This window comes from Phaethon aethereus (genome assembly GCF_964289735.1).
Source record: "Phaethon aethereus genome assembly, chromosome: 2".
NCBI lineage: Eukaryota > Metazoa > Chordata > Aves > Phaethontiformes > Phaethontidae > Phaethon > Phaethon aethereus.
In genome coordinates, this window is record NC_138582.1 from 162,942,831 (window position 1) to 162,957,164 (window position 14,334).

At 40.4% G+C, this 14,334-nt stretch overlaps 1 protein-coding gene across 4 annotated transcripts in view; it reads right to left on the reverse strand.

Moving 5' to 3' along the window:
* Positions 1-14,334, reverse strand: part of DPP6 (dipeptidyl peptidase like 6) — a gene marked incomplete at its 3' end in the record, with an annotated part of 523,189 nt that overhangs the window by 32,140 nt on the left and 476,715 nt on the right. For all 4 annotated transcript variants that reach the window (XM_081996368.1, XM_081996366.1, XM_081996369.1 and 1 more), the window contains 4 exons: positions 10,486-10,593; positions 9,796-9,887; positions 8,182-8,229; positions 5,894-6,012 (listed from right to left, as the gene is read on the reverse strand). In XM_081996368.1, the coding sequence (XP_081852494.1) occupies positions 5,894-6,012; positions 8,182-8,229; positions 9,796-9,887; positions 10,486-10,593 (367 nt within the window). The remainder of the gene's footprint in view (positions 1-5,893; positions 6,013-8,181; positions 8,230-9,795; positions 9,888-10,485; positions 10,594-14,334) is intronic.

A 14,334-nucleotide genomic window follows, 5' to 3' on the forward strand; every position in this document is an offset into this window, starting at 1 on the left:
TGAAACTTGGTAGTGAAAATCTTTGCTGAGTCCAACAAAAATCTGGAATATAAAAGAAACGTAGAATAATAAAAGGATTTTTTAATGCTCAGAGTAAACCTAAAAAGTGGAAGCAGCACGTAATGCTTCTAAGTGTTCCCATGTCCAGATGGTGTTTCCATATTCCACCAAGAGGGAGGAAAGAAGATTATTAAATTCTCAAGAAACAGTTAAGGAGCTTGGAAGTTTATAGCTACATGCTGCCTCTATAAAGAATAAATTTGCGGCACTTGTCTTTAAAAGTCATAAATACAGAGACAGTATGAGGAACTTGACTCAGATTATTGCTAATTTGGTTGTGTGCTTCTTCATTAGTATGAATTACTCTCAAAGCAGATCCTTAAACTGCAAAGTTTTCCTGCTCTGTGCGTTTGCACCACTTCTTCTCTGTTTACGGGACTGAACCAGGATTTTATCTGGCAGGAACTAAGAACTAAAAATCCTATTTTTAAAGATTTCCCAGACCTATAGGCATCCTTCAGCACTGTAGGGCCAGGAGTGTATTTACAGAGCAGTTGTCATCGTGGTTGCTGGCTTCAGAGGACATAGCTGGGGAAAAGCAGACATATATCCAGACAAATCCCTTCCCTGTTGGTTGTTTAGGTATTTTATCAAGCACAGCTCAGTTACAACATATCATTTTGCTCTACAGCTACAAAATTGCCTGCTAGGAAAGGCAGAAATGTCTTCATTCCTGCTACCTGTGATTACTGATCTACAGCATCCAGGCTAAGGTACGGACAACCATAGTGCTAGAAAGGGCATCCAAATCAGGTGATAACACTTTAACATTTTTGTTAAAGAGTCTATTTTACTTTGTTCGAATTGAGAGACATCTTTAAAGTCATTTGACCTGCACAATACTGACACTAAAGACTACCACTCAGCCACAAACACAAGTTCCAGCAGAGATAATCTCCAAAGAGCTAGGATAAACTATAGTGATTTTATGGTATTTTGAATCAAAACAATCTTACTGTTTCTGGAAAAGGAGGAAGGACTCGAGACCTACAGAAGAAGATAGCATTCCCTGTGCAGTTACACTGTTGTCTCTTCTCAAAGTGAATGCTGATTATTCCCACGTTGGTCAATGAATGAAAGGATAATACACGGTGCAGCGGCAAAGGCACTTCTCTATCACCAGCAACCATGTCAAGCCCGAAACAATAGTTTTCTCTTAGCCCTCGTTACAGTCCTCTTGCCTCGGTGTAACTACCAATTTTCTTTATATCATCCCTAAAAATGATTAATCTCTTCCTGATAATGTATTATTATGGAGAACTTTAATTAGCAGGCTGGAAGGCATTCCATGAACAGCACCCCCCCATCATTCCCATCATGTATTAAATGGCATTAATTGCAGTAATGTATGCATGTGCCAGAGGTCTTCCTCACTATTCCTCTCGTCTCAGAGCTAGGAGGCATCAACCATTTGTGGGGAACCTCATACCTCCTCAAGTGCATTGAGCTGGCCAAGATCAGCTTATGACTGAGGTCAGTTGATGGACATTGACCGACTAATGTAAAGGATGCTACGATGCCGCTGTCTGCAACAGCAGGGACTTGAACTCCAGGATCCAGAAAATCTTGGCCTGTTCTGTGTGTTCAAGCACAAGTCTCAGTGACTTTACAGATTTTTTTATGAGAGTGACAACACTGTAAGCAAACCTGCTACACGGACTGCCAGAGTACAAGCTAGCCTGCAACAGAAAGGGTTGCACGTCCTTTCTTCCCCCATGAACAACCTCATTAGGGCTCAAGTTTTCATAGTGCTTGCAGGTTACACTGGGCAGTGAGGGAAGGAGTCACTGAAGACAAGGTGCAACTAATTAAAATGGAAATACTAAACCACTACACAGCTGACTACAGCGGTAGCTGCTGATAAGCCTTCATCCTTCAGAGAAGGAGCTATCACTTAAAAATGGGCTTTAGTGCTTAGTAAAGCACTGTGTCGTTGAGCCTTGCACTGTACATGTCTGAGCCCTACTAAAGAAACAGGAATAAATTGCTTTCCTCAGACAAACATTGTAATTTCTTACCCTTTTCTCTATGCAATTGAATTTTACATCCCATTCCAGATGAGAAAACCCCATCCTCAATTAAATTTATGTGCAAAGTAGCAAAACCCTTCCATCCAGATCTTCTTTCTGTTTATCTTGGAGGGAATCAGTGGCAGTGCCTGTGCTGGTTTTTGAGAGGATACAGAAGTGTAAGCCCATATTTTATGATGAAAATGACAGTAGGAGTGACCTTGCTGCAGCACATATTGCTTTTTCAACAGTGTTTAAAGGAGATAATCTAACAGCAGTCTGCAAAGCATCATGTTTCCTTAGATCCTGCTACAGTAATTCAATCATGAGCATATAAAATTAGATGAAAAATAAGGTAACTAGCCTTCTGGGACTGAGTGATTGCAATAAATGTTGCCTCCTGACAGTAAGCATTACATTGTCCTCTTGAAGGAGAGGTTACCTTTTATTATAGCATACTTCTCTCATTTCAGTCTGTGCCAGGTTCACTGTTAAGCATAGTCTGCAGGACGGCAAAAAATCCTTTAAGACAACTATATGCTGCCTCTAAGGTACCAAAGCAGTGAGTAGAAAACTTCCAACTCTTGATCTTTGGGATCAAATGAGCAATAACCTTGCTTGTTTTTTGTTAAGAGACAGGTTTTCCCTTTCCATTGACTTTCATTTAATTATCACAGACTACTTTATAAGCATTGGTTGCTTAATCAAATCTTACAAAACTTGCCATCCATTTTAGAGAAGTTAAGCTGAGTCACAGTCATGTCTGTGTCTCTAAACTCACCAAAATTTGCAACTGAAGGTCACAAAGCAAGTTAATAAAAGGGATAGAGTGAAACTGAGGTATGGTGGAGGTTATTCTCTAAGTGTCAGTATGGAAATTGTTTTCAAGTTATAAATATTTGCCCATGCATTTGTCCTGTGGACAGCTGAGAAAGTACAATTTTTTAAATTATTACAGGCTTGATCACAGTAAAATCATTTATGTTTACCTACCTTCGATGATACATATGGGTCTGACATAAAGTCATACACCAGTTACTGCCACAAACACACACCGTTGTAGGTAGTCACAGAGTATACGGCAAGCCCTGAGCTCTGGGTGCTTTTATACAGTGTAGGTGGAGAAGAAAGTGCCAAAAATAGGTACTGTCTGCCACTGTCTGGTCATTAACGTCGACTCCAGCTGTGATATTTTTGGGGAAGCAGAGGCGGGAACTCCTGGTAGAAGTCCTTGGGTAGCAGACGTTTTAAGACACACTTGTCCATGCTGGTGGGCTGCTGCTGCCCTACCAGCTTGATCAACTCCAGGATAAGCAGGGGTCCTTGATATATTCTCATTCAAGCAGCTTTTCCATCTATGTGTTATATTTGTATATGAATAAATAGGATTTCATGCTAATCAAAAAGATACTAGAGTATAACAGTTAATGAGCAATAAAACAATACCCTGAGAAAGTGAGGCAAGGCCAAGCTCTAGCTAAGCAGGCTGAGGAGCTGTGGAAAAGGATGGCTGCTATTAGTGAATGCAAGTGATTCTCCTTCGAACCACAACAGCTCTACCCTAGTTGCATGAGCAAAGTCTGACAGGATGATTACTTTTATCCAGAAGTCTGCATTTCAGCTAGAACAGATGTTTCCACCGACCTGACCCACATCAGCTGTAACAGAAACCAAAGGGAGTTGTCTCTGCTGTAAATGTACCTGCAGCAGATACCTGAAGTTAGATGAATCCTACACGAAAAGTGCTAAAAAGAAATGTTCCTGTAAACTGCGTGGAAGCAAAGAAGTTGAAAGACCTCTCACTTTCAGTTATATAAATAACTCCACCAAATGTAATGGAATGATATTTTTATAAAGTAATTGAAAACGGAAATCCTACCAAGATCTCTGTGTTTTCTTGTGTATACATGTTTTGCAAGGGCATCTGAATGGAGACGTTGACATTGGCTCCGTAGTTCAAGATGCGCTGTATTTGTGCTTTGCTGAGATTACAGTTTGAGAATTTAGTCCTGTATAATGAAAATTCTGACAAAGATATGTTCGGCAGATGTAAACAGATCTAACTCTAATGACCTTATAATGGAGGTATTTTTTACAGCAGCTGAGAATCTGGACCACAGCTTGTTATGCAAAATCATTATCTTGTGTACTCGGATTAATGCACACACTAATAAAACTCATTAATCTCTTCAGGTATCACTCCAGGTGATTTTTGTGAATGGGATATAATGTATTCCAAACATACCACCTCATAACTGTTGATAAGACCCTTTAGAAACCTTAATCTTGTTATTCAAAAATGCTTCTAATTACGGTAGAACAATTATCTTGGTGCAAAGGAGATGGACACTGTCTCTAGAAGCTACTGACAGCTTTTCTTAAAATGAAAACAAAAAGAAAAATATACAGTTTTTTTCTTTGAAAGAGACAAACTCCATAAACATAATAACATTTACTACAGAACTGAATAGTTATTGGGAAATGACACTCCTCTGCATATGTCTGCCATAACTCTAGATTTCCAGGTAGTCTGTTAATTAGTCCATTGTACTGTCAATGCTACTTCTTTGTACTGTATTACCAAGTATTTTTTAGAATACCTCTAAATGCCCCCCAAATCTATCCTTCCTGGGGCAGAACATGTTTTTACAAATGTCCATGTCTAGACATTTTGCTTGCTATTATTAACAGTTAACCATTCTACTTCTCCACTTCATCATGATTATTCTGGTTATTTCCCATTTTGCCATCTCAAATATTTCTTCTTTATCCTTGGTGTTCAGCACAAACAGTTACTAGCACCAACGAATTCTTGCCAGTCAGAGAAAGGGCAATCCATGCATCGCCAGATGCATCGACAGACTGCTGACTTTCGGCAGAGAGAGTACTTAGCTGCTCTACGACAGCATACACCTTTTTTATGTTACACACGTGTTTTTTTTCTCCCGAGCTGTTGAAGATAAGGCATTTCTTGTTGGCTTGCTGCTTTGCAACACTTGTTTTCGAGGACATGCAGCCATTTGAGCAGCTTCAATCATAGCAGCGGACAACTGGTGTGCATGCATTGCGCGTGTAATTTAGGATAATTAAGCAGAATTAAATTACATAGGATTAAATGCTATGGAGTTCTGCATTTATTCTTAACATAGCTGGAGAAAGCTGACTTTAACAACTCTTCTCCTGAAATGTCCTCTATCCTTAGCCTTCTGGATACTCTAAGGCATTTTCAACACAGGAAATCTCTGTTGGACTTGTAGATTACTCCAATTTAAGGTAAATTTATGATGAGTGAGCAGTGAGACGCTAGATAGTCTACTCACATTGTCCATTAAGTAGCTTTCTGCAAACTGCCCTTTCTTGGCAAACTGTCTTTTCATTGTAACTTACTTCGAATCCCCCTGTTCATAGTACTGACACGAGCTGATGTATTTGGAACTCAGTCCCGGTCACCCAGTTAATGCCACCTCACTGGCTTATCTCTCACAAACTTTCTGACGTTTTATGTCTCTAGGTTTTGCTGTTACTTTAACTTAAGGGTGCTTTGAGTGGCTGGAGGAGCGTACCTCTATCTTCAATAGTCAGATATGCACAGAAAAAAGTTGCAGTCATCTGCTTTCTAGTTAAAAACAAAAATACACAAAAGGTATACACAAAATACACAAAGAAGAAAATGTTAAGAGTAAGCTTTAAAAGCAAAGTGACCCAGATATTTATGGCCAGTCTTTCAAAGCTGCTCACAGATACACAGGATGTCTAAAGATATCAAAGCTGGCTCTAAATTGTATCCTTCGGCACAACAACTGCAATAACAAAACCCAACATACCTTCGCATGTCAGTAGGAAGTATTCCAGATTGTGACTGAAGGATGCACTGAAGTAAGTACAGTTTTCAATCAGATCACAAGACAGACACCGCCTGTTGAAGTTCCCGTTTGTGCTCGCACTGAAAAAGTTAATACAAGTCCATGAAGGTCAATGAGCAAATGTTATCTGGAAGCAACATTACTTGAACCTTACTGTACTGTAGAACAAGAACATAAATGTAATGTGTCCAGCATTAGTAAGAGACAAAGCATTTCCATTTGGTTGGGTTTAAATAGCACTAATGGCTTTTTTTTTGCCTGAATGGAGAATATATAAAGGGATACTGATGCCTTTTTCCGCAAGGTCAGCTGGCTATGCAGGAAGGTATAGTTTTTAAAAGAAAATGATCGTTGCAATTCCACAAGAGGAAGTCATAGTTCGGCGAATGAAGGCATGAAACAATGGAGCACTATTTCTACACCTACTTATATTATAACAGACAATAAAGAGCTGGAGTTGCTTTCTTTAAGTTTCTTACTGATTGCCTCACTGGTCTGATTTGCTAGCAGCTGCCTCAGAGGCCAAAGCCCTTTTTGGGGGTTTAAACAGTTGCTCTTGTAACATCCAAGTAGAAAGGAAAGACTGTATTTAGGGATTTGTTTTTGAAGGTAATGATGTGGCCTGTCCATACACTTGGAAGTGCTTTGTAAGAGTCTACTATATGTTGAAGAATGAATTACAGATTATTAGAAAATATTAATAAACATCATTTCGTACTTCTATAGCATTTTGAAACTTCAAAATGCTTCAAGAATATTAACTAATAGATCTTTCCAGTATTACTGTAAAACAGATGAGTGGTTTTTGTTACCATTTCAAGGTAGAAAGAGATGAGGTTGAGCAACCTGTTTAGGGCCACAGAGACTGAACTGAGTAGCTCCTGGATTCTTGTTTAGGCTCAGATCATGTCTCTGACTTAAATCCTGTTTACAGCTACTAAATCAGACACAAAAAGGAAAAAAAAAATACCCAAACAGATCTTCACCTGATATAAACTGTCAGAGCTCCAGTGGAGCTCTGTCAATGAACATATGCCAAGGTTGCTGCTGAGCTGACACCCTTGGGCCGGGATGAGAGACAGTCAAACTACCCAGCACAGGAAATCAAGTATGTGAAGTGAGGCCAAGATCACTGTGTAAGCAAAGTGAGGTCAAGGACGTTGACATTTTGGGCATCTCTTTCCTTGTTGCCTATGTGGGGAGATGAGCTTAATGAGGCACCAGGGTGAGCTGCATGTCAAGATGAGCGAGGGGTGGGAAGCGCTTTGACTCATGCCAGCAGCTCTTGAGCAGCTGTGCCCGGACCCAGCTTTTAAAATGAGATTTTCCTCCCCTTTCAATAGAAAGGAATGGTCACTACAATTTTGAGGGTTTTTTATTCAAGAAAATGAACATTAAGCTGAGCTACTCTCAGAAAACTGTGGAGTACAGTGAACAGGCATAGAGGTCTCGAAGGGAAAAAGTGATCCAACTACAGGTATTTTAGTTTGTTCTAGTTTCCTTTCTACTGAGGAAAAAAGGTGTGACATCACGTTAGAGGAGGAAAACATACTGACTGTCCCTTATCAACTGATGCTATCACCAGCTCTGCCCTTTGTTGCAGATGCTGAGATGACAGCAGGGTGACTGCGAAGAAAAATAGGACAAATGGAGTAATGATTCCAAAATGATTATTTAAAAGTTTGGGTTTCCTCCCCTCTGTAATCTGCTCCCACAATACTTTGCAATAGCTACACTACCAATAGCTTACTATAAACCAGCCTTTTACTCATCATACAGTTCTGGAGGATATTAAAGCTATCTGAAATTGCAGAAAAACATTTGCAAACATAACATATTGTTATTTCTTTTCAATTTTGTGAAGAGGGTGAGGTGCTATCACATTTCCATGAAAACTGCTGTCTGGAAGTATAAAAACAGTTTATACCATTAGTACATGTAATTCTGAATTCTTTCAAGTGTTAAGGAGTTCTGTTGGAAAGTTTTGTGACAGTTTGTCAATCTTGACACCAACTTAAAATTTGCAATAAAATGAGGAAATTGCTAAAAGTAAAACATTTCCAAATGTCAAGCATTTTGTTCACTATTGTTGTGCTGTTCTGCCTATTCCAGTGACACACTGCAAGCCCTCGCAATGCCATTAAAGACAAACACATAAGAAACTGTTTCTATTGCAATCGCTTAGGTAACAATTTGCGTAAGATTGAAAAAATGGGAAATTCTGTACGTGAAGTTAGTAAAGCACACACCTGTATAAATGTCGCCTCCTTGGCAAATCTTCTGTGCTGTGGAAATAACTGGGGAAAAAAAAAGTCAAAAGGCAATTGTATCATTAGAAGGGTGTTTACAAGTATCTCATACAACAACATCTTCGTTCATATCGCCATTTGCCTGATCTTGCAAAGGCAAAGGAAGTTGAAACTTAATTAGAAAAACATAGAGAGACACATCCCTGCAGAGGCTCAAGCAAGTACGTCGTAAGCTGCACTTACGACAAAACAAACATGGAAATGTTTGGGTCCTAGACGGGTCGTGTCAGCAGATCAAAAAGGATCAAGTGATTAAGTGAAAGACCTTCACATTTTTACCTCAAGATTTATGGCTCAGAATTTCCTTTAAAAACCTTTCTTTTTTCTCTAGAACCAGACTTTACTTCTCTGACTGCTTTTTACGCTTTGCCCAGCTAGATAGCTAGCCGGGCTCTGATGCGAAGCCCACTGAAACGTCCTCTTTGAAAAAGGGACTTGGACTTTCAGGGGAGACAGAGTATGAAGTTGAAGAATACTTCATTGTCCTTGTTTTGTGCTAAGACTGTGGTGAACAGGCTAAAGAGCGAAAGCCCTGTTGAGTGGTGACGGGTTCTGAAGGTAACAGAGAGGTGCTGCTGGAGTTGGCCAAACGCCGTCCAACGCGCAGGGTCCAGATTGATCCTCCAGATGCATTTCATGTGAATAATGACAGACCACGGGAGCATATGTAGTGTCTGTGGGGTGAATTACATGTCAGGCAGGATATTCAGCCCTGCCGAGCTGCTTCCAATAAATTGCACTTGCCTAGATGTACATTTCGATTGCACAAATTGTAAAAACTTACTTTTCTGCTTTACTGGCCAGTTAAAATGCAAATAAAACTTCAGTGCTAGTTTGCTACTTATCTTTGCCAAGTGCTAATTGTCCTGTACTGAAGGTATTGGTAATTGAGGGCATTCAAACCCTTGAAGGAGCATCGTGCTCTTAATGAGTCTCTTCCAGAGACTCTTTACTCAGCTGTTCACTGACCTTAAGGAACCGAGAGGTGAGAGCCTTGTGTCCACCTGAAACTTTTCCTGGGAAGGAATCTATATGGTATTTGATTGCAGAAAGCCTTCCAAACATTTTCTTACGTAATTTCTTGAAATGTATTTTAAAAAGTAAACGTTTACAGACATTATTTTACAAGCATAAAGGGCAAATGTGAAGAAGGGGGGTTTTTTGCTGTTCTAGCTAAATACTTTTTTTATAATGCATTGATATTTTTGCAGGTCAATAAACAATTCTTTCTAAAACTGAATATCTAGGTGGTCAATGAAAATATACTTCTTTCCTTCAGAGATTAGTATCAGAAGTTGCAGCAGCAGAAATAACTGCTCTACACAAAAGTATTTAATAGTCACAGAAAGAGAGGTTTGAACTCTACCGACAAAATCAAAGTAAGACAAGATATACGCAGTGGTTAAGCCAAAATGGAGACAGTTTCTCCTGCTCTCTTACCTCCACCTCCTTACGCTCATACATTTCAGATGGATACACAACACCATTGTAACTAACCTTATAGTCCAGGGCTAAAGAAAGGAAGACTGATTTGTCAGACCAAAGTTTACTTACATTTTATGCCTCTTTTCATCATATGCCAATATCTTTGTAACATCCCAATCGCCAGATGTGATAGACTGCAAGTTGTCACTGCTACTATTGGGCTGCCAGAAAGAAAAGAGAATTAGAATTCTTTATTCTTAAAAAAAGATATCTGTGCATAGAATCATTCTCTTCTGAAAAAGGGAGCTCTTTTGAGTCCATTGCATATTAAAAATAAACCATGCATCTGCAATTTCCACTCCTCCCCCTGCTATTTCTGTGAATCTGCAGGCATAGAAATAATAGAGAGTCAGAATCATCTTAACCATAACTCCACCGAAGATAATGGGATGAATTCAGCACAGAACAGCTTCAAACACCTTGCTCTAATCCAGCACACCCAAGAGCTTCTGATTAATCCTTTATGGCAGTGCAGGGATTTACTTATTTAAGTACAACTAAGAAGGCATTAAAAAAAACCCAACAAAGCAATGATATTGTTTGGAAAGGGACAGTTGGCTGACCTTTTTCTTCTAAGTATCTCATTTGGAAATTCATGTTATCTTATGCCCAATAAAGCATGATTGAAGGTTTTCTTTTATAGACAAGACCCACATTCTACATTTGCACCTTCTAGACTCACCGGTACAAACACACATATTACTTTTTATTGCTTTCTGCTTCAGGTGAGACCCAAAGCAGCAGCAGTGAGTGAGTCACCTGTGATGATGACATGGCGATGTGGTAGAACTTCCCACGTCCTCCCTGGGGAATGGCTCGGACAAAGAAAAACTTCCGACCATCCTTGGAAAATATCGGCTCTTCGTTCTGTAAGTGGCAAATTTAAGGGTGGTATTACCGTTGATTTATTGTATTTAAAATTGCTCAGCACTGCAAAACCGTATGAAATTAATTCACAGTTAAATAGGGAGTGCTCTTTAACAGCAACCTGAGCCAAACAAAAAGCCCACCGAAAACTAGAGAAAGTTTTGAAGATTATTGCTTCTTGCTCTGGGGAAAGCAGACACTTTTCAAGTGTGGGAAGACAGGGAGACAGGCAGCAAGGACAGTTCCTTGGCTGTAATGTCAATTTTCATTTGCAAAGCAAAAAGTACACATACACAGCTGACTGCTCAGGGCAGTTGGAATAAAGCCTTTAGAAATGGTTTGAATCTCACTGGCACAAGTACGACAAACCCTGTTTACTCTGCCAGAAGAACTGATCTATTCCTGTCCTTGAGGAACCACAACTAACAGTACCTAACTGCTGTCTTTTCCTACTCTCTGACAAATGTTTATTTCACTGAATTATTTACGAAGGGGAGGGTATCTTGCAAAACTGTCTTTGACACAGAGCTCCCAGGTGAATGTGATGATTGACTTTTATTGGGTGACTAGAACTTTCAACCAGAGATAGAAGAGAGTCAGCAGAAGGAAATGAAACACCACATATAGCAAGCAAGTATTTCCTGGAAGGGTCTTTGTCTTCTTTTTGTACAGGAACCCTGAGGCACATGGGAAGTCTCCACCGCAGGAGACGGTTGAACAGCAGATTACAAGGGACAGCAGGGGATGGTCCATATGGTGTGACACAGTAGCACTGTACCAAGGGAACTGGCTAGATGAAACTCCGCTACTCTGAATCTTGAATAGCTGGGACTAAAACAGGAGGTCAACCTCTGCTGAACCTCTCCTGTGATATCAGGCTTTTCTGGGGACTGGCTGAGCCCAGCCTTCTGTGGCCCAGCTTTGTGGATCCTTTTTCTTCAAGGGCAGTCAACAAGGAAAATGTTGCTCAGCCTCTTCTGGGTTCCCCTTTGGTTCAGTGTTAAACAAACACTCTGGCTTTCTGCCTGGCACGTGTCGAGACACCACGCTGAACCAGCAGGAACTTGGTTGTACAGAGACACTTACGGCTAATGCAAACACCTACAGCAAAGGAATAAACATTTTTATTTCTCACAAGCTAACACATTATTCTTACTGTATGTTCCTTTGCTCCCAGTTCTTTACTGATTAATTCTTTTCCACTTTTATCAGATCGATCCACACTGTATTAGGTGATCAAACTGTTTGTTTTTCCTTTTATTTTCCCCTGCTTAGGTTTTCAATATATTTTAAAATATGCCTATTTACAGCTTGTTGTAACTCTATGAAATAATGGTTTCATTTGTTTCTGACATTGTTCTGGAACGTGAAACATGAAACTACATTATTTCCAAATGTCTTTCATGACAGGAGAAACCTCATTGAAAAACAACTGTGATAACCCGGGCAAACCTTCTGCTCGACAGGTTTTCCTTTACTGAGGTAAATAACAATAAGTTCACCCTATATTTGTGCCTACTGCATTATATATTCCAGCAATACAGCTCTGCCAGTGAGAGCAGGCATTGTGCAGATCAGCTGAGGTTCATCAGAGGCACAGGGGAAGGAGGTACACGGCGCGGATGACAGAGGCGAGGCTTTAGCACTCGGCTGATGTTATGAGTCGGCTTGTTTGCATGTTCCTGTTGCTGGAAGGACGACACATTAACGCAACCAGAACTTTGCTTAGGAACTTGACAGAGATGGTGACTTATCCTGGATGGCAAATGGAGGTGAGGTCAGGCTGAAAGTCTTTTGGAACAGGATTTTATACTGTAGGGAGCTACACTGGGCATGTAATTAAAATATTCTGCATGTGATACAAACAGGTTGAGCCTCTGGTTGACTATTATTGACTGAGTCCCACAACACTAGAACAGAAGAGCCCTCCTTGAAAACAATAGATCAGTTTAATGCTGGTAAAAGAAAACACTTTTCCCATGTAGCAGGTAGGGAATTTTTAGAAGTTTTTGCCACAGGAGTCTTACAGAAGCAGCTGCTATCAGAAGGTGCAAAAATCAGAAGGTGCAAAAAGGGATTGAACAAACTCATGGTTCATTAACAGATCCTAAAGCGAATAGGCATGGATATAGTCTCAAATGTCTGTAATCTTTTTACTGTAGATGGTGGTGAAATATGAAATGACTGGACTGCGGAAAGCAGCTAGCTCACACGCTGTCCTCAAATACCATCAGCTTCTGTGTCTGCTAAAGACAGAATGATGGAGCAGAGGAAGCAGCGGTGAGACTCAGCAGGGCAGTTCTTAAGTCCTTACAGTTCTCCTTGTCTTTTTGCTCAGCTCCATCTCTGTATTTAGACAAATGAATTCTACCCAAATAGTCAAGGGCAGTTTCCAAAAATCCTCTGCTTTGTGCAGATGAAGGACAAAACTGTCCTCATGTCAGCTACACATAGCAATAACTCAGTGCTCACAGACACAGGTACAAGGGGGAAAAAAGGTAAAGTGACTCTTGTATGATTCCACAGCATTTTAAATTAAAGCTTAAATCTGATAAGTAAGTGTAGGAGGAAGGAAATATGCAATAGGTGGTTGGAGCTAAGGACTACCCAGTCATCCTCAGAGTTGAAGGAATAGTCACTAAACAAAGGATGACCCTGTGGCTGGAGAAGGAATTGGTGGGACTAACCAGCCTGCATTGCTACCAGTAAAGTGAAGAGACAGCAACTCCATTTCCAGAAACTTGCTTATTGCCATGTATCAAAATGATACCACCAAAGACTTCAGCTTTGGTGGAAGAGATAAGATGATGGGAGGTTGCTGGAGGGCACCGTGACTCTCAGAGGGATCAATGCTGGAGTTCAGAGCTGCACAACACACGTCAGTGTATCTGCAAATGTCAGGAGAAGAAGAAACCAAGGAGTGCCTCAGAGGCTTATCCCATGTTTGGCAGAATGAAGATAAATGCGGGGACAATGCTAAATGCAGTCCGAGCTTCTGTAGGTCTTAGAGAGGGGCATGAAGTCCTGGAGTAAGGAATAACAGTTAAAAAAAAGGTGGAGTGTATTCAGTTGTGTTTGGAGAGGGATCCCTGAGCATCACTGGATCTGCAGCCACACAAGGAAGACTCCTCCAGTGAAAGAAAAGGCAAATTGCACGCAGGATGGTGGGGAGTGCACTGGAATGCAAATCCTCAAGGTGCATCATGAAACATGCACTGGGACAAACATTTGAAAGGGAAATTACCCATGTTATGGTGAGTTGGAGTGTGTGAAAGCCATGTGGACTTCACAGCTCCAAACACGACTGTCTGTGGTCTCATGATTGAACACACTGACTGCCTCCTGCTCCTGTAGAGTGCAGTTCTTCACACGCTTTTTGGCTGGGCTCCACATATTTCCTCACAGAAGTCAGTGGGAAAGCAGATTCTTTAAAATTTGGTTTTATTACTGACTGAGAATTATACTTCCATGATGATTATGTTTTTCTGATTCATCCTCAAGTTTTGAAAAGGAAACAAATTAATCTGAATAACCCAATCCTTTTCAATTGATCCTCTGATGCATTTTCCCCTCTTCAGCACAGTCTCCTGCCCTCGCTGTCTGATTCACCTTTGCCCAGAACCCCCAGAATTAATGGTTTTGCTCTGTAGGTATTTATTCTTTCAGGGAAATGTCCCAATACTTGAAGTGTCACAGGACCATAGCTCTGATAGACAGATAGGTGTGACACGAATCCTTTTC